This window comes from Dermochelys coriacea, chromosome 22, assembly GCF_009764565.3.
Source record: "Dermochelys coriacea isolate rDerCor1 chromosome 22, rDerCor1.pri.v4, whole genome shotgun sequence".
NCBI lineage: Eukaryota > Metazoa > Chordata > Testudines > Dermochelyidae > Dermochelys > Dermochelys coriacea.
The window spans coordinates 6,378,235-6,404,623 of record NC_050089.1 but is presented as its reverse complement, the minus strand read 5'-3'; the positions used below and the strand labels follow the sequence as shown (position 1 = coordinate 6,404,623).

At 48.9% G+C, this 26,389-nt stretch overlaps 2 protein-coding genes and 1 long non-coding RNA gene across 12 annotated transcripts in view; 1 reads left to right on the top strand and 2 right to left on the bottom strand.

Moving 5' to 3' along the window:
* Positions 1 to 14,316, top strand: part of ZBTB44 (zinc finger and BTB domain containing 44) — a 162,711-nt gene extending 148,395 nt beyond the window's left edge. For both annotated transcript variants that reach the window (XR_006276703.1, XM_038380951.2), the window contains exon 7: positions 12,409 to 14,316. The gene's annotated coding sequence lies outside the window, so the exon portion shown is untranslated. The remainder of the gene's footprint in view (positions 1 to 12,408) is intronic.
* On the bottom strand, positions 6,900 to 19,614 carry LOC119846807. Of its 4 annotated transcripts, XR_006276709.1 has the most exons (5): positions 19,027 to 19,614; positions 18,095 to 18,167; positions 14,868 to 14,969; positions 10,973 to 11,078; positions 6,900 to 9,211 (listed from the first exon to the last, which is right to left on the bottom strand). It is a non-coding gene; the product is annotated as an uncharacterized LOC119846807 (long non-coding RNA). The 4 variants fall into 4 exon arrangements; XR_006276708.1 differs by having other exon boundaries at positions 10,034 to 11,078; positions 18,095 to 19,614; XR_005290004.2 differs by having other exon boundaries at positions 6,900 to 10,237; positions 18,095 to 19,614.
* Positions 19,615 to 19,882: 268 nt separating this feature from the next.
* The window catches only part of ST14 (ST14 transmembrane serine protease matriptase), a 53,320-nt gene continuing 46,813 nt past the window's right edge, over positions 19,883 to 26,389 (bottom strand). For all 6 annotated transcript variants that reach the window (XM_043500958.1, XM_038380798.2, XM_043500955.1 and 3 more), the window contains 3 exons: positions 24,704 to 24,978; positions 23,890 to 24,026; positions 19,883 to 22,903 (listed from right to left, as the gene is read on the bottom strand). In XM_043500958.1, the coding sequence (XP_043356893.1) occupies positions 22,742 to 22,903; positions 23,890 to 24,026; positions 24,704 to 24,978 (574 nt within the window). In that variant the 3' untranslated portion in view covers positions 19,883 to 22,741. The remainder of the gene's footprint in view (positions 22,904 to 23,889; positions 24,027 to 24,703; positions 24,979 to 26,389) is intronic.

Genomic DNA, 26,389 nt, shown 5'->3' with positions numbered 1-26,389 from the left:
CACCCCCTGCAGGAGAAGTTCTCTCTCCTCCAGCTGCAGCTTCTGTCACTCCAAGACCTAGTGAATCATGAAACCAGATGGGCTCAATCACTGTTCTAGCTTCTCTTTCTCTCTCAAAAAAATCTGGGCCAAAATTACCTGACATTAATACACTGAAGAATCTGCACTATTGTTATTGACTCAGGGAACCCTAGTATAGAAGGGTTGCTGCTGTTTTAAGCACTGTCAACTGAGCTGGCTCGGGTCTAATTATTAATAATTGTTTGTATTAGGGTAGTGCCTAAGAGACCTAGTCATGAACCATGGCCCCATTCTGCTTGGCGTTGGACAGACCCATGGGGGGGAGGGGAAGGTCCTGGCCCAAAAAGCTTACTGTTTAGGTCAGTGGCTTTCAACCTTTCCAGACTACTGTACCCCTTTCAGGAGTCTGAATTTTGTCTTGCTGTTACTGGGTCCCAGGGAGCCACACTGAAGTTCCTTAATTAGGGTGAACTGCAAAGAATGGGGCAGACAATCCCCAAAGCTGTACTTCCAGTACTTAAATCCATTAAGCTAGCCTCAAAACAGCTTCTGTAATACCTTACTGGTTACCCAGAAGCCAAACAGTTCCCCTTAAACCAACCCAGCCTTAGGCCTCCACCCAGACACCTAAGTCAAATATGATGAGGATTACTGAAATCTTGATCTATAAGAAAGCTCTACAATCCCAAAGGATCGGACACATTACCTCCCAGGTTAATGAATATTCCAGTCTTACCCAAATACATGCTTACCACCATTCTTAGTAATTAAACTAGAATTTTTTTTTTTAAAAAAGTGAGTATTGGTTAAAAGATCAGTATACATACAGGACGTGACTACCATTCTGAGATCATTTTATAGGAGAGGTGGTGAGCTTTGTGGTTTCAAAAAGTCCTTCAGAGTTAGTCCATAGGTTATAGTCAACATTCATATTTGCAGTGATCCAGGTAGAACTGGAGATCTCGTCTTAGGACTCAAGCTTCCCTGCATAAAGCATCAAGCAGATCGGAGAGTAAAAAGGATCAGGACCCAAGACACCTTTCTACAGTTCCAGGCCCTTCCCTTGACAGCATGGAGTTCTTAGACCAACAAGAGGCAATCATCAAGACTTGGAAGTGGACCTATTTCCTAAGCATCACTGGCAATTAACTAATATAAGGCCTTTGCCCATTTTCCACCATTCACAGGTGATTGCTATACATTTCAAAGAGAGATCAATACAGAGATATCACTATATTTACAGTTCATTTAAATGTTGATCTCCTTTTGATCTCTGGATTAACAGAATCAGCATAGACGTAGCAGTTTGGTTACCCTGTCAACCTCAAACTACACAACACACACCACCCCACCCACCCCTAATAACATGTCTCTAGAGGTTGAATTTGGGTTATTTATCCTGCAGGGTGCTTAATGCATTCTGGCCATGTGTTACATTCCATACCCCATGTTCACCTCACTTAAACTACTTGCTTACAAAATCAGACCTCCAAAAACATCCCAGCCCACTGTCACTGAACCATTGACTTTCTCATTTTACCATTTATAAAATAAATCATTGGATGTAATATGGTACTTGCATGTCAGCATTCCATTCTAGAGCAGTATAAACAAGTCATTGTCTGTAGGAAGTTTAGTTTGTACCGATTCGCTAGTGGTTTTTATGTAGCCTGTTGTAAAACAAGGCATATCTCTAGCTGAGTTGATGTACTCGCTGGAAGACCCCTGCGTACGCCTGGTTGAGCACCACTTGAGCTAGGTGAAGCAGTGTGTAAAATGGCAACCTGCCTAACTTGGTGGCTGGCACCTGTGATTAAGCTGAACATGTGCTAGGAATGGGGGTGGGGGGGCAAGACCTCTGCATAAACCACATTCCTGCAGCAGTTTGGTGTTAAACTGAACACGTATTGCCCAGGCCCTGTTATTGCCAAGCACTGGAAACTGTTAAAGACACGCCATTGGCCCCTAAACCAGGACGACTCTGCCAAATCAAACTCTCCCCGGTGTCACAATAGCAAATGCCTGCAGCAGCTGAGCGCTCAACCTAACTTCTTTTCTCACAATGTACAAACAGCTATGAAAGGCTCCAAGTCATGCCAGCAGAGATCTTGCCCACTGTGCTGGTAATTGTGATTTCTACACAGGAAACAGGGCAGGGTAGCAGGAAGGAATCTGTATAACTCACTGCTGTGGTTTTATTTTCTGGGGGGAGGGGGCGGGGAAGAGGAGAAACCTCCCATTTCTGCCCAGTTCATGGTCTTAAGTCAAATCATAATGCTTATGCCAGAGAGGCCCTCGTTTTCAGAGCTGAGACTGGACTCCCTCCAGGATGGTTGTTCAGACAGTATAATCTTGGGCAAATTAGAGGCCGCAGGTGGACATAATATCGTTTCTTGGACCAACTTCTGTTGGTGGGAGAGGAAGATTTCAGGTCAATTATTTCACCACTCTGGGCTATAACTTGCCACTGTGTAAAGCCTTGCTCCCTTCCTAACCCCTACAGAATGTCACGAGGTTAAAGTCACTGTTGAGGGTACAGCGCTCTGAGAAGCTTGGAAGGAAGGTGCTAGAAAATGGCAAAGATTATTGGTGATGTTCTCAGAGGTGGAGGCTCTGTAATGACTTAGTGAGAGATTTGCCTAGACAATCAATCCCTTGAGCAATTGGCTGAATTGAGGATCTCATCTAGCCAAACACAGACCAGTGCCCTCTCCTCCTCTTCCACCACATACCTGTGGAATCCGCTGTTGGTCTCCTGTCTGACTCGTGATCTAGACTGTCTGGAAGTGGTCCAGGGATAAATGGGAATATGTGGACTGATCCAAACTAAATATAAAACTGTTGCCAAGCAGCACAGTGATCAGTTTTACAAAGCATCTTACAAATATAACCCCAACGGCTCTAGATGAGGAAGCATGGCTTTGTTAAGGCACTGGGCTGGGACTCAGGAGACCTGGGTTCAGTTCTGGTTCTGCCACAGACTCCCTGGGTCACCTCAGGCAAGTCGCTAAGGACTAGATTAAAAAAAGGTGTCCTGCCACCCAGTGGAGTTCAGAGCCTCCAGGCTTCACACGCATTGTAGGGGAGAGTTAGGCCCCTAAGAGAGGGATCTCAAAAGCCAGCACTCTGAACAGGGAACTGCCTAAACCAGACAGGAGTGAAATGCAGAGGAAAGGAGTGGGGCTTAGGGTCCAATCCACAGGGGGTCTTATGTGCCTAACTCCCATGGATCTGGGCCTCTAGGTATCTGACAACAGGCCAGAGGGAGGTGTCTAACCTCCCTGGGGATTCTCAGCCATGAGCTCTTCCTGGAATTAGCCTTCTTAACCAGGTCATCCATTTTCTGGGGGATGGGGGGAGGACAGACAGATGCATCCCAATACAGCCAACAGCCAGGGGCAGAGCCACTCACCTGGGATGTGGGAGTCCTGTTTTCAAATCCCAGATCTACCTTATCTGGAGCAGAAACTTGAACCCTAGGTCTCACACCTCCCAGGAAAATGCTATCCCACCCAGCTGTGGGTATTGTGGGTGGGTGTCTCAATCTCTGTGGTTGACACTGTTTCACTTTGTATTCAGTGAGTGAGACAGTAGCCTGGTGACTAGGGCACTTGGGTATTACAGGGATGCGCATCTGCCTCCAAAATTCCTACCCTGCTTGCCCCGGCTGTCTCTTTGTGTGGGTGTGCTCAGCACACCCACGCAAGTGGGCCACCCAAGTGAGATTGCTAGGGGAACACTTTGCTTGAGAATCCCTTCAAGGCTTAGGCACAAGCAAGGGCTCGAAGCAGCTCCTGGGGGTCCTCATGCCTCCAGTGGAAACACAGGGGATGCTAGGCTCCTAGAGGAGTAAGCAGCAGCTAAGCGGAGATTTTGTGTACATCAGAGGGGCCTAAATGTTGGATTTTAAGTCCCTTTGTGAATCTAGCACTTAACAGATCTGTCCTTCACTTCCCCATCTGTAAACTGCAAATACTTCCCTACCTCCTGTCAGACATGGGGTGGGCTAGGTGAGTAAGTCCTTAGGTGAGCAAAGACAGTAGACTTGGGCTCAGAGGAAGGTAAGGGCTTGAATATCCCTTCATATGCCGCTGGCCCTCACAGAGACCCCCTAATGGGACAGGAAACAATCAGTAAGCTCCTCACTCCAAAGAGCAAATCTGCCCTGAGTAATGGTATCCATTTCAGCCGACTGCTGTGGGGTTTGGTGTTTGAGCAGTGCCCTAAGGCACTGGAAAATCTTCACCCTAATGCAGCTAGTTCAATGTCATTGACCACAAGGTTAATGGGAGCTCTTTAAAGGATGTATAGTTGTATCCCTATTGCATACACCAAACATGAAGCTGCAGGGCATCTTTTTACAATGATGAAGAACCTTGTGGGAGTGGTGCAGAAAACAAAGATCAGTTTCAATTGAGGATGACCCCTTCATTACAGACATCTGCTCCGTCCATCCTGGGTTTCATATCTAGGCTCTGATCCTGCTGAGCACCTCCAAATTCTAGTGACTTTGACTTGAGCACTTTGAGGCCCTGGCAACAGGCAGCAATTTCATGTCTCAACCCAGTTCATTATTGTGAAACTAATAATCTGTGACATTCACTGAGCTTGAGAACTTGCTAGCACTGTTGTATGGATGCTTAATTATAGACTCCTTATTTACCTTAGTTTTCCCTTTTCATGCATCTTGCTCTGATTCTGTGCTTAAGGAAACCATTCTGCTGCTTACATCTTTCCCTGTTCTGTATTTAAGCCATCTGCTCAATTGCTTTTCCCCATAGGTTTGATTAGCTGCAACTTGGATTTATCTTAATGGCAATGAATTACTTCCCAGTGTTTGTTACATCTACTATTATCTTCTGCAGTGATGTTTCTGGGGTTGATCCAGAGCAGTGCTGAACACCAGCATCTCCCCCTGACTTCAACAGGAGTTAAAGGGGTTCAGCACTCTTGGGAACAAGCAGAGAGATTGTAAGCCGTGTGTGACTTGATATTCACGGACATAAATCAATGCTAGTTTAGTTTTCAATAATGATTGTGCTGTAGCATTTCCTTGCATGACTAGGGCACATGGTGCAACAGAGAAGGTATTGGGCTGAGAATCAGGACACAACTCCACAAACACACCCAGAATGCAATTGTGCAATCAGTCAGATTTCTCACTTCACCTGGGCATAATTTGGCCCCATGAGTAATTTTTGCTGCTGACTTTTGAATTCAACACATTTTAGTCTTGCTTTTGGTGTAGTGCTTGTTCTGTTAATCAACCACTTATCTCTCTTCATCAACACTTGCCTCAGGCAGGTTCTTTTTACCTGTTTAGCTGGTTTGAAAAACAGAGGGCAAGGGCTATCAGTTTCTGCAGAATCTAAGCTTTAAAACTATTAAAAAAAAAAATCTATCCCTTCTTGCTTTTCAGGAAGCTTTCTGATTGGTAATTGGGTGTGTGTGCGTTTGTGTGTGTGTACACCAATGCAGTATTGTCATCCTGAGTCTGCAGCTCAGAGTTCTCTCAAGCTGCCCATAGTGAAAACTAACCCTCTTGTCACTTTCACCTTGACCACAGGCTTCTAAACAGCAGAGGTGAAAAATGACAAGCATCAATCTAGGCAGGAGAGCCCAAAAGGGGAGACTGCAGGAGGAACTGAGTAACAGACACACCCTGCTCAAGAGCCAGAAAGCTGAGGGAGGGGTGGAGCTGTGCAAGTGCACCCAGTGCAGCAGTCAGGAGGCTGGAGAAAAGGTAGAATAGCAACCCTTCCTTCCTCAGCCACCCTTGTAGCCTCCCAAGACACCCTGCTATGGGAGTGGAGGAGGAAAAGATTGCTCCCCTTCCTTTCTAGCTGCCAGAGCTGCTTAGGGGTCTGAAATCTGAAGCTCCCTACTAGGTGGAGAATTATACGAAACGAGGGAACCCCCCAACAAAGGTCCTGGAAGAGCAGCCTTGGAGAAATCCCAGCTCCATCCCCTCTCCCAGCAGTGACTTGTCAGGGGCTTCTCATCTGAGAATTGAGATGGACCACCCCTCCCGCCCCAAACTGCTGGTAATAGGCTTAGTTCCCCAGCTACTAGAGTCTGGAAATTCCAGGCTGCTGAAATGAAATTCTCTCTGAAAGAAAAGGAGTATTTGTGGCACATGCTAGAGCTGTTATATGGAACACAGGCACACAGCAGCTATCATAATTAACCTGGTGCTCTACAATTTATGGGTGGTTTTCTTCTAATGGCCCATTACATTTATGCAGAATATTGCACCAGGGTCTGCTTTAGCATACCAAGTAGTACATCTTAGCACTTGGTCTATCCTTGCTTCTCAGACCTCATCTAAACCTATATCGTGAAGGAGAAACTGAATGGTTAAGTTCTCACTGCCCCAGGCAGCATAAAAGGCAGACAACCTTTAATGTCCTTAGAAAACCAGTTCGAGGGCACGGCATGGTATTAACTTATATTCTGTCTACAGCAGGGGTGGGCAAACTTTTTGGCCTGAGGGCCACATCAGGGTTGCAAAACTTTATGGAGGGCCGGGTAGGGAAGGCTGTGCCTCCCCAAACAGCCTGGACCCTGCCCCCTCCCACTTCCCACCCCCTGACTGCCCCCCTCAGAATCCTGACCCATCCAACCCCCCTGCTACTTGTCCCCTGACTACCCTCCACCCCATCCAACTGCCCCCTTACCAGGCTGCTCAGAGCGGCAGGCTAGAGCGCTGGTGGTGCAGCACGCTGAGGCTGTGGTGGAGGGGAGACAGCAGGGGACGGGCTAGGGGGAAGCCTCCCTGGGCAGGATGGTCCTGCGGATTGTAGTTTGCCCACCTCTGATCTACAGCCTTGGCTGAACTTAATACCTTTTTTTTAAAAAATAATTTTGATATATACCAGTTTGTTTTTAAGCAGTTTCTGATTTGTCTATTTTCATGGTCACTGTTGCCCAAAATTATGGATTAAGGATTTCCACCCTTCCCCTGATGTTCAAATTTTTCACAGGTGCAGGAATTTGAGGGTGGAGTCATGACAGTCGATCTTGATTCTTGATATTGAACATCACATATCCAAATATACAAAGTAAATGTCCTTAAATCAAACTCAAGTTGTTAGCAGCATCTCTCACTTAGACTAGCTGTAAATTCCAATCAATGGAAATATTTTTTTCCCTGTGTTTGAACAGAGAAATCACCTTTTACTGATTACAAATCTAATCCTCCTTTCAAGTTTAACTCACTGTAACACAAAAGTGGGCACACCATTTTCACTGATTCACCTTAGTTCTGTGGCTGGACATTAAGGGCTGAGTGATGATTTTATGACACGAATGCTTATAACTATGCAAACTCTGACACTAACATTCAGATCTCGTGCTTTGAGGTGGATCACCCAAGGGAGCGGGGGAGAAGTCTCCCTCCTACACTATCTGCTGGGATTTGAACATGCAAGGCTGTGCCTGGTCTGAGGAGCAAGGCAGGCAATTCTCCCACCTGTTTAATACTGCTGAGTTGGCTACTCGAGAGGTAGGGTTTCCTCAGCTTGACCATTGGTCTGTCTAGTCTGAAAGATCTTTGGACAAAGCCTACCCCCTCTACATTTTTAACCATTGCACAAGCAACTGGTGAGTCAAAGTCATCTTAGAGGATTTCTAGAGAGGCAGAAGCTGGAAAGTTCAGATCTAACCTATCCCAGGACTTGGGGAAGTCTTAGTTCTGGATTTAGCACATCACTCAATCTGTTTGCAGAAGTGTAACACAACTGTGACTGGATACTGAATGGGTGTTTATTCTAGGTTTAACAACAAAGCAATTGTGCCAGCTTAATTCATTCAAGTAACTAGCTACACATACAAAAGAATGAAGACAAATACAGACTAACACGGCTGCTACTCTGAAAAGAATGAAGGTTTCAAGTAATAATGAAGGTACAGTTCCTCCTAACAAAGAGCTTAGCTGGGCCTAATAAAACTTTAATTTGCCTTTTTTCTCTCTCATATTGGAGCGACTAGATAGATGGCTGACTGTTCACACCACTTTGAGGACAACATAAAGGCTGAAGTCTCTTCTAGGCACACTGATCTTTAACGATGCCCTTTTAAAAAGCAGATGAATAGATATATTTTTTTGTATTTCATCTGACTGACACAGTGGTGCCTCTAGACAAAGCTTTTGTTAGGATTTCAGCTCCCATAGCAAAAAAACCAAACAAACAATTTTCCCAAATTTAAGGTGTACGTGTGTGAATTTTCCAATCCCCCTGATCTGAAACCTTTCCCCCCCTCTATTAACTAGTCTTGTGGTGGACGTGGCTAATTTGGGGAGTGAGACTCAGAACTTAGCCCCCCTGGCTTCTTGTCCCACTGACTGACTGTGCAGCCTTCTCTACACTTGAAACCTTGAGGCACCTACGCTGATGTGAGCAGAACAGCAAGGAGTGCAGCACACTGACAGTTGGTCACAGCTGGTTAAGCTGGTTAAGTCCTGCTCAGCTCATGAGCTATGTACTTCATTTGCTTAGGGATTACGTGAAGATAGTAATCTGTGTGTGGTGTTTATGGGAGACTTACCAAGAGTGAAAGACTTTCTACAGCAGGGCTGCAAAGTAAATAGACTTTAAAACCTTCTTTTACAGGTATAGTCATCTTGCCCTGAACTAAGCAATATGAAACCCTTTAGAGCCATACTTTCACACAGCCCCTGGTTTTCAACTCTGATTTAATTGTACAGTGAGAGGGTAACATTAAGAATCAAGACAATGGGAGCAGCGACTAATAAGATTCTTAAGTCAGGACTATCACCTCAGTGCAGGTAATACACCCAGTCTTGAACTCATGTTCGACTCCTCACCTAGCTCAAGATAGTCACGTTCACATGGAAGTGGGTTGGGTGGTTGTCAGGAACTTGTTCTAGAAATCGGCTCAGTCCCCATGAAAGAGTCAAGGTGGTAGATGCTCCCACTCCACCCTGTAGTTGGTATAGGGGCACCAAAGATGATGATGCTTCAATCTGTTCCTCTTTATAAGGGATGTTGCTGTGAGAAATCTCTTAAGCTTCTCCTTGGGCACGAGCAGGTTGCTGTGCTGCCTTGAATATCGTGCCCTGTATTTCCTTACCCACAGTAGTGGTGAAGTCTAGGTGTAGCCTTGTTTCAAACAGGCTCCAAGTACGCCCACTGATGCGTCTGACTTTTCTTGGTGCATTCCTGGAGCCCTAGTGTCCAGAATAAGAAACATTTACAAGTCTAATTTAGATGAGACAACTCACTCCTCCCCCCCCCCCCGCCATTGCCATGTGTGACCCACAATCAGGGGAGAAAGTTGTAAAAGCAAAGCAATGCCAAAATAACCCCTCTCACACACAGCAGTTGAATTAAACTCTTGTATCTTCCTATCATCATTTTAGTAGGATGCTGGATCCAATGCGTCCCCTCCAAAATAAAGATGACCGGAGATCCACCCTAACCTACTATTTTGCATTCGATATGCCAGCATGAACAGCACTCCCATGCATGACAGGAGAGCCCCTTGCCCCCTGCTGACCCCTTAAATTAAGAGGTGCCCATCAGAGGCTACATGATGATGATGCTGGGGAAAGCCTGCTCTCATCGTCATATTACACTGCCGTTGGGGATGTTCCCTAGTGCCTATGGGGAGGTGTCGTTTCCATGGTCTGCACCTCCTTGGAGTAGCACCACTCATGCAAGGCAAGTCAACCTGGCAGCTGCCAGGTTATTACCCAGGGCTTCATGGTGGGAATCCAGTTGCAGTAATATTGTGATACTCAAATATCTGCTGATGGGATGCATTAGTAGTTACACTCTGCTCTGGCTCCCACCCAGGAGTCTCTGATAGATTTTAAGGCCGTGGTCATTTAAAAGGGGCAGCTGGATGATAAAAGAAAAGCTAGATCAATTCAGCCCCTGGGGATGTTCAAATCCAGAGCTGAACTTCATAGTCCCTCTGCTTCAAAACCCTCCTGGTTTCAAGCGCAGACTGTTCACAGACAAAGTAACGATATGTAGTTGCTCCTAACCTAGACTAGATTTGAAGCAAAGGCCTAGAGGGGAAGGCCAGACCTTTATCCCATTCTGATGCCTTGTACAGTCCAGTCACTCAACATGCTTGAGTCTGAAAAAAATCTGATTTGATGTTGCTGTTTCTGACCCCATGCACTTATGGGCAGGCAGCTTGTGTGGCCGGGTGTGGGGGGGTCTGGCAGGAGCTGGCTAACTGGGACCTGTGAATGGAAGAATGGGAAGAAACTGATTTTAAAATCAGATGAAAATCATCATCTCATCCAGCCCCTTCCTTGGAATTCACTGCTGTGGGCAGTTTTTCCCCCAACAACCTTTTCTGTTCTCCTCCCAGCTCAGAGAAGACGTCAGCTCTGCTGTAAGCAGCAAAAACTTTCTAAATCCACACTGAGTTCAGTGGCTTCTGCCTAACCCATAAAGCTTCCAAAAACAGGAAGCAACAGGGCTTAAAATACAGAATCTCTAAATAGACACTGGGGCATTTTAATTTGTGTATTAAATGCAAGGAGACCCTTTAAAGAAATTCTCATTTGGTGGCCACTATAGCTCACTATCCTGCTTGTGATGTTCCGGACTTTGGCCAGGTCTATGAAGGTCTCAGCTGCACAAATGTAAACTAGTATCAATATGCTGCATGGTATGAAACAAGAGTGAACTGCACTGGTGCAGCACGTGTATGCTAGGGGTTTGCATTAAGGTAGCTGCCCTGGTGGCTTCAGCACAAATGTAGACAAATTCTAAGACCCTAATCCAGAAGAGCACTTAAACACGAGTATATACTCCTTGTGGAAGCCCATGGGACTTCAGTGACACTCCTGTGCTTTGCTGGATTGGGGTGTGAATGGCTGAAGGAGAGTTTCATGGAAACTTCAGCAGGTCTGAACAAGTTTCATTCGTTCCACTGTGTGTTGGAATGCTTTGAAGGGAAAACAACTCACCTCCAGGAGGGGGCGGGTCACTCCAAAGGTGAAACATGTTGACTGATTAGAGTTGGGGGAGTCTTGCACAACTGCTTCCTGGGCCAGCAAACCCTTCTCACCTGCACTAAAAAATATTAAAATGTATGCAGGGAAACAGTCAGGTAACCAATGTACAGGAGGATGACGTAGACCAGATAAGAGACTTCTTTAGATGGTTCATTCATCAAGGTTGTTGCTCAACCTGATTGTACTGGTGACTCTGGTCACTGCTGGCTTATTTCAGCAGAACTCTGTTGCAAATAGCTTTCTAGACAGAGTGGGGGGGGGGGATGTTATTCCTCTGTTAGAAGTAAGGAACAGTACAGAGTTTCTCTTCCCCACATCATTGTGGGAGTGGGTCATACCACCAAGAGCTAGAGCACTGGTTCTCAACCTTTCCAGACTACTGTACCCCTTTCAGGAGTCTGATTTATCTTGCATACCCCCAAGTTTCACCTCACTTAAACTACTTGCTTACAAAATCAGACAGAATACAAAAGTGTCCCAGCACACTGTTACTGACAGACTGCTTCCTCTCATTTTTACCACATAATTATAAAATAAATCAGTGTATATAAATATTGTACTTACATTTTTGTGTGCAGTATAAACAAGTCATTATCTGTATGAAATTTTAGTTTGCACTGACTTCGATTGTCAGTGTAAAACTAGGCAAATATCTAGATGGGTTGCTGTACCCCTGGAAGACCTCAGCCTACCCCCCAGGGTTACACGTATCCTGATTGAGAACCACTGGGCTAGATGATCTCAGTATCTTTGAGAAGCTGAGACTTTTGATCCCCTGGTAGAATCTAGTTGCAACACAAATGAGTTAAAGGGAAGAGATTTAATCTAAATTCCTTCCCCCTCTCCCCCCACCCAATCTGATACTTGGATCATCTTGCCCCAGGAGGGAAAGCTGACCTACAACCATGAAGCACCCCTGTCTCCAGGCATGAGAGCAGCAGACTGCTGCATGGCCTTGGACAAGTCAGTCAAGCCTAAATGTTCAGGAACAGCCATGGATTGTCTGCCCAGCACGATACCTACAGACTCATTTTACGGGTGCAGAGAGCATCTAACAGCTCTCCTAGGAACTCAGCACCTCTGAAGCCAAAGGGGGTTACAAGTTGAGTGCCTGAAAACTCTGACCTTACCTTTGATGGTCCAGATTCTGCTCTCATTTTTGTTGGTGTAAATTCAAAGTAACTCTAGTGAAATCAGTGGAGCGACTTTAGATTTATAACCAAGCAGAATCTGGTCCAGTTTCTCTTTTACCTGCCTGTCAAACAGATCTCTTTATTTTACCTGTTGTAGGGGAAGCCAGTTCATTAGGTACAAGACATGTAAACACTGCAGATCTGAAAGCAGTTTACAAAATGTCATCACTAATTAGCCCATGCCTCTGTCCTCAGGTGGAGGAGTGCCTAGCACGCAGAGATACCGCAGGAGCAAAGACTGCCTCGGACACCACAAGAACCATCAACATCCTCGCTGTGGTGATTGGGTTGGCATGCATTAGTGTGACCATATTCCTTATGATCCAGAGAGCTGAGCTGATCAAAGCAGCACAACCCACCCAGTTTCCCTTCCACAATTAGGCTGAGGCCAGGGCCAAGGCCAAATCTGTCTTTGAATTCTGCTCTGTTTGGGTTCTCGCTCTTCCTTATTCTGCTTGTAGCCAGTAAGTTTCCTTGGCAGCTGGTGCTGCCAGAAGCGTTTGCAGATTTTATGCCCCCAAGATCATTGTCAAGCTGACTGCTGCCGATATTGAATTGGGAATCCTTGTCTCAGCCTTCACCGCAACCCAAGGGTACAATTCTCATGGCACTAACTCCTTTCTCACTAGGTTGGGAAGAAATCAAGAAAGAGGCTTGAAATCTTGAAATCTTTCCAGGCCCCACGGACAGACTTGCTGCTGATGCCACGATTCTTTAATAAAGCACCACCTGGGAGCAGGGGCGATCAGTCCCCCAGGCTGAAGACAGCATGGAAAGATCAGTGGCTGGGCGCCTAGCTCTGAAGACAGCGCCACCACCCGCAGGGGTGGGGGCAGGGGCCAGAGAGCAGCTCCTGACCCTGTGTCGTTGCCCATCAGGGCACACTGTCCAGGGCAGGTGGAGGGTCCGGGGCTGCCCATTCTGGCCCAGGTTCCTGGGCCCTGCCCCCCATGGTTGCTGCTCCCCAAGGGCTCTTGGTCCCAGAGCCAGGTCCCCCTGCCTGGTGGCTGTTACTAGCTACAAGCAGTTGAAGGGCAGCAGGGAGCTGAAAAGCAGTCACAGCCTGGGGCCAGAATTTTGGAGAGCCAGGGGCACAGCCCAATTTTCTGTCTAGCCCACCTCTGTGCCCCCCCCCTTCCTGGCTCAGGCCAGCACCACCCCTGCCCAAGAGTGAGGAAGTGACCTCATTCTGCTCCCACCCAGGAGCTAGAGTAAGGCTCTTCCATTCTCCGCCCCTCAAATTCTTCCAGGCTTATATAGAAAGATAAGTCTTGGCTCCAGCAATGATCCCTGGTGGCCACATTCATCCCCAGTCTCCCCCCAACACAGCCTTCACTGGCCCTAGCTAGCACCTGTCCTAGCAAGCTGTGTGTTTTTTATTTTAAAGAAGTTACCGAGTGCCTGGTCGCTGAGACCACTGCCATTTCCCCACTAGCTCCGGGAGAGGATTGTAGATTATTACTGGTTTCAGAGTAGCAGCCGCTGCATCCGATGAAGTGAGCTGTAGCTCACGAAAGCTTATGCTCTAATAAATTTGTTAGTCTTTAAGGTGCCACAAGTCCTCCTTTTCTTTTTTAGATGATTACCATGAGGTGTTCAGGGCTAATCAATATAATCAAAGTTTTGTATTAACTCTTGTTATAAATGTAACAGATGGGGATAAAACCATGTGTGTTTTACTTTGGCTGTGACACTACCACTTTGTATGATCAGTTTCAAAGTTGCTGCTACTTGTGGCCTTTTGCCCACCCCTACCAAAGCAAAAGATTGGGAAAGGATCTTTTCTGAAAGCCCAGAAATTGATAGGGGAGCTCAAAGGCAGAGGGGGAACCTTGAACTACTTTAAATTCTTTGGAGTAGCTTTCACTTTGTCAAACACCGCACCTTGCCCTTCACAAGGGCTGATGGGAGAGTTCAGAAGCACAGGGAGCAGAGACTAAGAATAGGAGAATGGATTTTACACTGTGCCTGTATACCTGGGCTTTTAATGTGCTTGCCATTTAATGTGTACTGTTTAAAGGAGGGGGCTCACCTGTAAACAGCTTACTCCACTGTTTAAGAGTTTACAACAAGGTAAATAAATGCTTCTGCTACTAAAGGAAAGTGGCTCTAGTGTGTGATATCTCTCCTGTGTGTTAAACTATTCAAAATAGGTTAATGCTGGTGAAAGGTACCAGACAGACAGCCCTAAAAAGAAACTCTGTTTATGCAGACAGACAGATACCACACGGCTGTACAGCATTAGAAGCTCCAGGCCACCAGCATGACCTGGCTTGAGCTCCCTTTTCTGCTGGGAGTGAAAAAGTTCATTCCCCATGGTCACGGAGTTGATTAGAGCAGGGTATGACATTCTTTTTAAATGTCAGGTTATCAAAAAATAAACTCAAACTGATTCCCCTCCCCCCTCGTTTTGACACAGGGAATTTCTCTCAAACACTTGTTTAGTGAAGCCATTTCCTTGTGGAATCTGTAATGTAAACCCTCCAACTCACTTTTTGTAGGCTAGCCAACAACCATCAGCTGGTAGCCACTTTGCATCCCTTCCAACATGGGCTTGACTTGAACCAGTCAGAGGCAAAAGGCTCACAATCTCACGTGGTCACCGGTTCTATTGCTGCCTATACCCAGAGGTGATTGAATGCTGGTTAACCTACTTGGCAAGGAGATTTGGTGCGTATCTTCCTCAATGGTGCTGAGTCCAGGTCCAGGTGACAGAGCCACGCAGTTGTTGATGACGATGGCTGGAATTGATGCCACTGTGAAGATAAGAGGGGAAAGGCTCAGGTATCTCTTTCTAGAGTTCTTCTCTCCTCAGAAAAAGATAATGCAATTCCTCCAGGCCCCAAACCTCCTCTACCCACTCAGTAGATTTCAGCTAAGTTTGGATCAGAAACAGACAAGACAGGTGGGGTAATAGCTTGTATTAGACCAACTTCTGTTGGTGAAAGAGACGAGCTTTCCAGCACCACAGAGCTCTTCTCCAGGCAGCTCGAAAGCTTGTCTCTTTTCCCACAGAAGCTAGTCCAGTAAAAGCTATTACTTCCCCCACCTTGTCTCCGTGATATCCTGGGATCAACACTGCAACAAGTTTAGATGTGAAATTCTTCAGAGTCCAGGGTGCTTGTAGCAGAGTACAGCACATGGGGAGCTATTCAGAGTTGCTTTTGCATAACAGCTTATTCCACAGTAGCTACACAAGCAATTTCTCTGTGGGAACAACAGGTGAATATTCCATGGGTTCTGGCCACCTCTTCATTCATTGCAGAGCACAAATTAAACTCTTAGAAGTCCTGGTCCCTTCCAAAGTTTAAGCTAAATGAATACTTGGCTACTGGACCTCCATGGCAAGCCATGTGTGGTGGGTGTATTACACATCCATGTCTCATGCACAGGATACACTTATTAATGTCTGCAGATGCTTAAAGAATTCCCCTTGCCCGTAGTGCCAACATGCTAGGCAGTGGCTATGCCACTCGAGCCCCAATAGTTTAGGGAATGATTTACCACTGCAGAATGTCCAGCAGAGGGTGGCATGGGCCCTGTTGACTCCTCATGGGATGGTGACTTGATAGCACCAAACTCTAAAACCAGAGCTAGTTCTTTTTTCATGCTTGAGAGATGGAGGGAGGGGAAAAAAGCAAGAGAATCTCTCAAGGGCTGCAGGAGTGATGCTGTACAGCTGCAGGCTCCAGGACTCAACTCAAGTAGCAAAACTCACACAAGCAGCAGGATCCTACCCCAGTCTGATCCAGGAGTTAGCCCATGGGGGAGGGGGTCAGTTTGGATTGCTGATCCCTGTTCTCCTCTGGGGCTTCTGTTTGCTGCCAGAGTTAGTGAAATGATCATAGAGCTCTGGGTTTTTCCAGAGCAGGATGGTGCAGCTAGCGGACAGTTAGGTAAAGAGTGAACGTGGTGGGGGTGGGAACCTGGCATTTGAGTTATTGCAGCTAGCCTGCTCCACTGACCTTGGCAATATCCGGCAAGCCACATGCAACCATCACCCTGAGGCAAGTCACTATTCTCTGAGCTGAGAGGTGACAGCAGCATCACAAGAGAAAATCTCACCAACCGAGGGGCAGTGGGTACAACCATGTTAACTCAGGGGGCGAGGGAAAGGACAACAGACTGGAAAGGACTGAAAAACCACAAAGACAGCCCATGCCATGGCCTGTGAAAAGCATGCTGGGATGCACCTGCAATGACTTTGTATTGGCAACTACACACTGCAAAGCCAATCCCTCCTCCCTCTCCCCCACCCCATGCTTCGGAGACTAGCTCCAGAGCTGCACTTCTGAGTTGGGCCAACCCCAGACCAGACCCTATTCAGATCTGAATTGTGCAGAGGACCCCTCTCTATCATCGGGTGACCCACATCCCCTGGACCAAACGGCCCTGCATATCAAAGAAGTTCGGACCTGGATCTGAACGCTGCAGCTGGTGCCCATTTAAATGTAAGGCAGCCTCAGAGCAGCGTTCGTACCAACCAATCCATCTGAGCACATGCTCCAGCCAATACTGCAGCCACACTTAGGAGAACATGGGTCATACAGCGAGCCCAGCCTTGTGCAGAAATTAACCCTAGATTTGAAACGAGACTGAATTACACAAGGGTGGCCAGATGTCTTGATTTTATAGGGACAGTCCCGATATTTGGGGCTTTTCTTATATAGGTGCCTATTACCCCCCACCCCAATTTTTCGCTTTCTATCCGGTCACCCTAGTCCCAACCCATTATAACTTAAACACCTTCCCCCAACACACACACACACACACACACACACACACACACACACACGCTTCCATCCGCCCCTCTCTTCCCTTCTGACTCATTGATCATGGCCCTAAGGGCAGAAAAAATATTCCCCTCCTGCTGCTCCCCACTGAGTCATGGCCATGCTAGGGCCCCTCTGTCCACTCAGCCTAGATGCCAAAGATCCTGCTTTAATATATCCATGACAAGCTAGTGGTGCTGCCTCCACCCAGACAGACACTGCTTACTACCTCATAAATCATGTCAACAAGGTACAAAGATGAAATGCTGGCCAGCTCGCAGGGGACTGCAGGATATTCACTTCCAGTAATTCTACAGTGTGCCCGCTACCGCTGGACAGGAGTCTGCAGGCACCTCTGCCCTGCATTGGAGAAGGCTGCTACCAGGAACTAACGTCAATTTCCACCGCCTTGGCCAAGCAAGGAAGCTACAAGGGGATCACAGACAAGCCCTGAGACACTCCATCCTCCCTTCTTCACATGTGCATCACCTCCACAGAGAGCGCTGCTGACAAAGGAGGCATTTCTTTCCCCCCACGCTCAGTTCTGGTTGGCGAGCAATGAAGGCCCCACAACTTGGGAGGGCCCACCAAGGAAACCCACAGGAAGCACTAGCTAGGAGGGGGAGCAACATAAAACACATGCCTCCCCACCCCACCCTGGGCCCAGAGAGCCCCAGAAATTGAACTGCCTCGGCTTTACTCGCCCTGAAGATCCATTCAGACTGAGGACAGGAGAGAGCGTGGTCTAGTGGATGGAGCATTGGCACCAGAGTCTGGAAACCTTGGTTCTATTTCCACCTCTGTCTCTTCCCCGCCTGTGCCCCGTTTCCCACCCTCTGCCTCGTCTATTTGGATGGGATGCTACCTGGGGCAGAGTCTCTCTCTCTCTCTCTCTCACTGGGTTTGTACAGCATCAAGCACAATGGAGCCCTGACCTTGGCTGGGGCCTGTGGAGGTTACTGGAATGCCAAAAATGCCCTCCACCACCACATAGGGATCCAGCCTCCTCTTTCTTTGTCTGCCCTTTGGAGCGAGCCATACACACTCCAACCAGGTGGGAGCCTCCAGGCCTGAGCCCCCTCAGGAGATAGGACGTGGGTTCCATTTACCTGAGCTGAGAGTCTGACAAGCAGCCCCATGGTCCCAACCTGCGAGCAAGCGAGGATCCAGACAGGTCAAGTCCTGCAGGGAGGGAGGAGGTTGGTGTTAGGGTATAGGATAGGCCTGGTGCACAGGAAGCTAGTGGCACTGCCCTGACAACCTGCATCCAATTTGCTCCCATCACAAATCAAGGTCCTTCTAGGAGATCCTTTTTCTGCACCAGACCATTCCGTGCCCATGAGTGCAGAATTCTGGGCATCCCCTTCAGACACCCAGTTCACATCGCCAAGCCTTCCTGCTGCATTCCTTACGCTGCCATCAGTGACCGAGCCAGCCTTTGGCAAGGCCCATGTCACGTGCAGCAAGCTAAGGCTCTTTCCTACAGAGCATCCCGCCTTCCGGCATGGGAAGGGATGGTGATCACAGGGCTAACAGGTACGTGCTCCACAGAGCACACTAGGCAGCCGGACGAATCCCGGGATCCGGTGGCCCTGAGCTTGGGCGAGGCCCGGTCTGGAGTCAAGTTTTATGGCTGGTGCCATCCCCACAATGGTCTGAAGCCCAGGTCTGAGCAGCCCCAACGTCAATGTTTGGATTTCCGGCTTAACTGTGTTTCTCGGGGCCAGCTCTGCTCAGGATGCTCCTACAGCCCACAAGGTCACTAGCTAACCCTCCTTCCTCTCCCCAGGCCCAGGATCAGAGGTGTGCCTTGAGCAGGGATCTCACACAGCTGCCGCTGCCATGTAGGCAGCTCCCAGGGAGTAACGTGTATCGAGGTGGAGGACAAGCCGCAGGGTTGTTTCAATGCCTCATGACGGGCAGATTTGGGAAAGTGAAAACCCCGCTTCCTGAGAGCATAAGTACAAATCGCCATCCTGCTGCGCGGAGAGCAGAGGCCGCCAGGGGCTGATACCAGATAGAGATTTGTAGGGTTACTCACCCTGCTGTGGCTCAGCCGTCATCCGCTGCAGTCAGCTTCCTTCCATAGCTCAGCCCAAGGGGTGCTGCAACAAGGTTGGCTGGCTATTGGCATCCTCTGGAGTTCTCCGCAAGCCTGTCTCTCCAGCTGTGCAGCTCCCTACACCAAGCATCTATCTGATCTATATACCTGGCCCCCCTCCCCAGAGAATCCAAGCGCCGCATGATCTGTAACAGAGTGACCCTCGCAACGCTCTGAGATAGGACAGGGTTACAACCCCATTTTACAGTGGGAAACTGAGGCACAGAGCGATTGAGTGACTTGACCAAGGTCACATAGGAAATTTGTGTCAGAGCAGAGACTTTAACCCAGGTCTCCAGTCAGCACCATAACCACTGGACCATGCTTCCTCTCTAGACCCTTGTCAATATTAGGTTACCAGATCTTGTCTGATATTCTGCCACCCATTTCCTGCACAATCTTTGAATCATAGAGGATTAGGGTTGGAAGAGACCTCAGGACGTCATAGAGTCCAATCCCCTGCTCAAAGCGGGACCAACACCAACTAAATCATCCCAGCCAGGGCTTTGTCAAGCCGGGCCTTAAAAAGCTCTAAGGATGGAGGTTTCCACCATCTCCCTAGGTAACCCATTCCAGTGCTTCACCACCCTCCTAGTGAAATAGTGTTTCCTAATATCCAGCCTATACCTCCCCCACTGCAACTTGGGTCAAGTCACCTTTCTGCGCCTCAGTTTCCCCAGCTGTGAAACAGACACAACAATCCATCCCTCACAGAGAGCCTTAAGATCAGTTCAGTGAGGTTTACAAAGTGCTCTAAGACCTCTCGGTACAGCAATAAAGAATGAAATGTTCAGAGTAATACAAAAATCCCCAGTTTAATACAGATTTTCTCCAAGCCTCTCCATTTCATTCAGATCTTTACAAAAGTGACTTTACAACAAAGAAGTGCGGAAGGAGGTTAAACTGAGCAGGAAAGGCCGCTTTCATCACTCCGACATATGTACAATACTACCGTAGGGAGCAATATATACAGAAGAAAACCGGATCAAAATCAGCACATTTGAAATCATTTTGCAACATTCCTTTTTAAAAAAAACAGATTAAAAAGCCATCAAGCGCCCCCTCTTAACCCAGCCTGGGTTGTGTCAGGGACCAGGGACAGGCAGAGACATTTCCTAAAACGGCAACACTCTATTTAGGGCTGCGGCAAGCTGTTCAAACGAGCAAAATGATTTTACACGTTTATCAGCTCCCCTCTGTCCTGGCAGATTGCTGCCTGATCCTGCAACGAGCAGGGTGCCAGTGATTCCAGGACCAGGGCCCAGCACTGGCAAGAAAAGGGAAGTACCAAAGATTCATGGAGGAACCACTCACAGGTACCTACAGGTCCCTACTCCCATCTTGTCCCCATAGCAACACTAGCCAATCACAAAATAGCTTCTATTACATCACCTCTACACATACACACAGAGCAGGGCTTGCAGTCATGTTTCCAAGCAGCCAGAAGTCTCCTATTGGGGTTCCCAGTGCATACCCTGCCTACGTCCTGCTCAAAGGCATTACAGAGTCTGACCCTGCAGCCATTATCATTCCCAATATTCCTACTGGTCCATATAAGGGCTAAAGGGTCGGCCCTGTGCTCAGGATCTCAACGCACTGCTTGGGGGCCTACTTTGGGGTACCCTGAAGAGCAACCACCATGTGACCCTTCGTCTCCACAATCTCACATGGCACCTAAGGCTTCAGCCTCCCGCAAGGACTAAAGAACCAGCTAAAGGACTGAGGCGCTCGCGTCCCACAGACGGGCGGTGGGGTTTCACAGACAGCTAACGAGGTCACACTTCCCTTCTTACAGTTAAGGCACATTGTGGCAATGCCAATCTGACCCGTAAACAGGTCAGAAGATAGATAATGCATACACACACACACACACACACACACACAGGCTCTCCAGTGGCTACATTTATACCATTCTTGTGAAAAGCAGGCAGACAAGGGGGGAGCAAAGTTCAGCCCGCAACTCACTAGCAACTGGCCCATCTGGAATTCTGCAATGTGACCCCCAGAGGCCCTTCAGCAGAGGCTACAGTGCATTTCCCTGTGGGTTTGCATGACGAACCTCGCAGAGGGACTACAAGTCCCAGAAGGTAGTGGATCTGAGCAGTGTGCTGAGACTGGTGGGCCAAACCTCTGTGTTTAAATTTAGACACAACCCACCTCAAAAGGAGATGCAGGCTCTGTAGATCCATCCCCTGACATGCTATATCCCCTTGTGTGCATGGTACACAAACCTAGCTCTCAGCAAGCAGGGTCAGCTGCTGGCACTCAGTAACCGTTCAGTGAGAACAGATGGACTGACTGAATAGCAGCTACCCTAGCGCAAACAGCGCCCTGGCTAGGCTGAGCTGACTGCCATGTGCCATCTTAACCACCCTGCATGTGAGAAGAGCCGTCTTGCACCAGGCGGATTTCCCAGTCATCTCCTCCCTGACTCAGCTCTCAGGATCCAAGCAGGGTGTCACCAACCACCTCCGCTTTGCTCCAAAACGAGCAGATAAAAGCCACTCTTGTGAGGAAAGATTCATTTGAAACATCACTATCACCTCCATCACTTCCCTGCAGGGGGAAGCAGTGAGCCTTCCCTGCCATGCAGAGCCTGGCATTCGTTGCCCTGACATGAGAGGATCTAAGAGCAGGACGAGCTGTCCCATCCCAGAATCACCGCCAGGCGGGAGGCAGAGTGCAGCAGCTCAGGGCGGGAGAAGGGAGCAGGTCCAACAGAGCCTGGTTTTCCATCATTGACAGATCAGGGGAGATTCTACCTCGATATTAAACCTTTCATTTAAGTGTTTTACTGGAGTCAACGAGAGGAGTTTTTTGGGGGTCATTCAATGGTAGGCAACCAATACAGACTACTAACCTGCCCTGTGCAGCATTATCGGGGGCAATTGGAGATCCTCAACAATTAAACCTGCTCTGAAAACAAGAATCAAAAACATGGTTAAAAAAAGGGGTATTTAAAAGCCCATCTGAATGGGAACTAGATGATTGCTAGGGCCAGAGAGGGGGGTTGAAAGGGCAGTCCCAGCAGTTACTCGGAGGGTTAGTAACTACCCTTCATCATTCATCAAAAAACAGCTCTGCCATCACCTGCCAAATACTGGGCAGTTCTGGGGAAACACACACACACACACACACACACACACACACACACACTTACACAGCCCCACTTTAAATACGGACAAGCATGTCCTTTGTGCAGCACCCCCTGGTGGCTGCTGCAGCCCTGTCTCTTTGGACTAGCATGAGCAGGGGGTTCTCCCCACTCCCTCCAAAATGTGCGCCCGCCCTCGAGCTAAGGTGAGATGGGAGGAAAGGTGGGATTCCTACGCTCTCCCTTCGTAGGTTCCTTCTCACCGGAGGTAGGGGTTAAGTTCACATTAGGGGCAGCTCCCTGAAGGAGGAGGAGAGGGAATATGGGAAAGGATCCCAGCTACCCACTTCTCGCCCCCATGCCTTCGTACAGGCCAGGCATCCCGCTGGTCCAGTCCCATGGGGGAGGGGAGGAAACGACACACACACACACACACAATTCTCTTCACATCAGCTGGGAGTGTCTTCAACCACCGGCTTGAAAGAGACCCAGAGCGGAACGCGAGAGGCGCCGCCCGCCCTGTGTGTCCATCCGGATCATGAGCCCCTCGCTGGAGCCCTCCTAGAGCCTGGCGTGCTGCTTGATCCAGTCCCGCAGCTTGGAGACCCGAGTGTAGACTCCCGGCTTGTTCCGCCGGGCGCAGCCGTCTCCCCAGCTGACCACACCGGCCAGAAACAGCCTGTTGTTCCTCTCCACGCTAACCAACGGCCCGCCCGAGTCCCCCTGCATGGAAACGGAACCACAGGTGAAAACAGGCTAATCCCCTCCCACCTTGGGCTCTTCCTCCATTTAGCGTACAAAATCCCCCTCCCAACTCAGGCTTTTCCTCCATTTAGAGCATCTGCCTGTGCCCACATACAGTTATTAACCAAATGAAGGAATTCGTAAGGGACGTGGAATGTTTCTAGAAGTTACGTCCACTGGTCATTTGCACGCGAGTGTGTTTAGAGGTGAGGTAGGAGGGTGATCAACTGTCACTGCAAGTTAATGAAATTTTCACATGTGAAAAAAATAAACCACCTAGGAAATTCCCCTAAAAAGACCTCGCAGGAGTCTCTGAAGCTCCTTGATGTTTGCATTAACTTCCTCTTTCAGCTTCTCCCCTCCCTTTGCGACCTTGACGGTATTTGGGGAACGGGAGTCCCGTCTTCCAGCGAATTTCATGCTGGGGAACAGAACCGTCTTAGCAACCTGTTATGCAGGCAGCAGCACTGAGCGCCTTCTCAGCCCTGATCTTGGCTCTTTGGCTGAGGCAGGAGAGTCCAGCCTCAGGGCTCATTGAGTGCTTGGCCTCTCTGCAGGAGACCACTGTTCCAGGCAGGTAGGCCAGAGGAATCAGGCAAACGGCTATCAGCTAGCAACAGCTTTCCGGCACCAGCGAGCCAGGGACAGATGAGAACCGACAAGCAAATGGCTGTGACCCATGTTTTGAAATCTGTATCCAGAGCCGAAGAGCACCTCCCGCACACACTTCCCCTCCAAAGGACGGGGTGTTACAGAAGAACATCAGCGATTCCCATTGATTAACACTAAGGAAATAAAATCTTCCCTCAGAGAGAGACTGCCTACGTATCCAGAATGCACAAGGGCTGACGGAGATACGAAGTAAGCCGCCGTGCTGGACCCAGCTTGCTAAGAAAGGGCTACCCCCACTTCCCAGGGTTTCAGCACAATTTGGTTAAATCCCTTCCAAACCCAGAGGCTCCTACCTGGCAGGCATCAATACCCCCAGTCAGGACCCCCCCACACATCATGCGCGACGTTATCTGGTCAGTCAGCAGTGTGTTGCACATGGTCTGGTTAATCACCCGAATTGCCGCCTTCTGCAGGATGGTGGCACCAACACCTATAAGGACCAGAGGGGAGAGCTGCATTAAAGGTGGGCGTCCCCTCTGGGCCTAAAGCGTCTGGGGTGGAGAGCACATGCCCCAACTCCTAATCCTCAGCACCCTGAGGGTTACGAGCGGACAAGTGCTCTCCTCACCAACATGCTCCCTTCTCGCCTTCCCCCAAAGTGAGGCCCCCACCTCCCATCCCAAACTCCAGCCATCAGAACCCAGCTGTGCCCCAGAGATACCTCCCTTCCCATCAGATTCAATCCCACCACTGACTGCCAGCCACACCCTGACTTCTTCCCACCGCTACATCCCAGGCTCCTGATGGGAGCCCACTTCCTCCCAGCAAGAGGATCCAAAACCAGCTACAAGGGCTGGGGGCAGCGTGTGTGGCACAGGCTAAGGGGGAAGTCTGGCAGCAGACTCAGGACTCACTCCAGACAGTCCCAAAACACCCTCTCTCTCAGCTGCTGGACACATGCTTTCATTCTCGGCACAGGGCCCCCCCCGCAATGGTGACCTGTGGGTTACATGAGTTTCCAATGAGGTGAGGATCTACCAAGACCTGTAGGTTCTCCCCCTCCCCACTCAAACCACGCGCTGATGAGCCAAGTGGCATCCGGTGCACCTGAGCGCAAACAGGCATCCAGCCCCACCTCCCTCACCCCTTCCCAGCTGATCCCCTCACCTCCTTCCAAGGTGGCCCCCCACCCAGTCACCCAGATTTCCTTGCCAGCAGGGAAGTCATGGGTGGCATCGGGCAGGCAGATGGGCCGGACAGTGGTGGTGAAGGTGACTGGACTCTGCAGCTCCAGCACAGCTATGTCATAATCGTAGGTGAAGTCATTGAATTGGGAGTTGGTGATGATGCGCTTGATGCTCCGTTCTTGCACCATCTTGTTAGTCCGGTCACTCTGGTCGTGAACCCCGAAAAAGGCCGTCCACACCTTTGGGTCCGAGTAACTGCACAGAGACATGCCACAGGGTGACCCGGGGCAAAACCAGAGACAGGTCTAGGCCCAGGATCGGACTGGGTAAAAGTTTTCCATCGAATAATTTTTTTTTTTTTTTTTTTTTTAAAAACAGAAAATTGGGTTTTCAACTAATCGCGTTTCCATAAAATAGTGTTTGCTTTCCACAGAAACGTCTGGTTTCTGGTCAAACAAACAAGTGCCTGAAAACTGAATTAGGACTCTCTTGGCTATTCTGTCACGATGCCTCATGGGAACGGTAGTTCATGTACCTCATGCCCCCATTCTCTTCTATGGTTTGGGCTCCCCAGAAAGACTACATCTCCCACGATGCACTACAGTCACAGATTCCCATGATGCAACGACCTGCCCCCATTATGAGGGATGCAGAATGAGAGAGGTAGTCTGACCAGGGAACCCGGCCTAGACCGAATAGGAGCTTTGAGCAGGGGGTTGGACTAGATGACCCCCTGAGGTCCCCACCAACCCTGATATTCTATGATAAGGAAATCAGTCTACAACTCCCATGAAGCATCACTTCCCATTTTGATTTTTTCACCGAAATTGAACTTCGCCATGGGGGGGGGGGGGAGAGTGCCCATTTTCTGACCAGCTCCACAGGGCACCCAGGAGTCCCTCAGAGCTCCATTGTGGCTGCTGAGCTATTGGGTGGAACATGGAGCTTCCCTGCAAAGCCCCCTACCGGAATACGCATGGCACAATGCCACTACCATACGCTTTCATGGCATCTCATCCGAAAACCTCACACAGCTCTTCACAAGGGTGGGCATTATCCCCATTTCGCAGACGGGCACAGAGAAAGTAAGGGCCCCACCCACAGTCAGGATCAGGTGCAGAACTGGAGATAGACCCCTGGTGTCCTGACTCCCAGTCCCTTGGCAGGACTAGATCATCCCCGAGTTGCTGCTTCCCGGGCCACCTACTGCAAACCACCTGGAAGGTGACCCCGAGATGCAGCTGAAACAGCTGTGATAAGCGAGGTGGTGATAAACTGTCACCCTTCCATTTTTCTAAGCATGGCAGGTTCCCCCAGCAGTCCAGTGGCAGAGCCGCTGCTTGCCAAGAACTACTAGCCACAACAGGATGCTGGAGAGGAGTCGAGAGCCCATCCAACGAGCATGACCAGTGGCAGCACACCCAGTCGATAGAGGTTGCCATCTGCTAACAGTGGGGTTGGACCCATTACTTGGACCAGGCCCAGTACAGGTTTCAAAGCGTCCATTGAATTGTTGGGAGGGAAAGCAGCATCCCCTACGCATCAGAGTAAACTCCCCTTTGGAGAGAACATTCTCGGTTATTCCCTTATGGGCAGGGGGCAGCCTACGCATGTATTGGTTATGCCTTCCTCTGGATCAGCTGGTACTGGCCTCCATTGGTGGAGG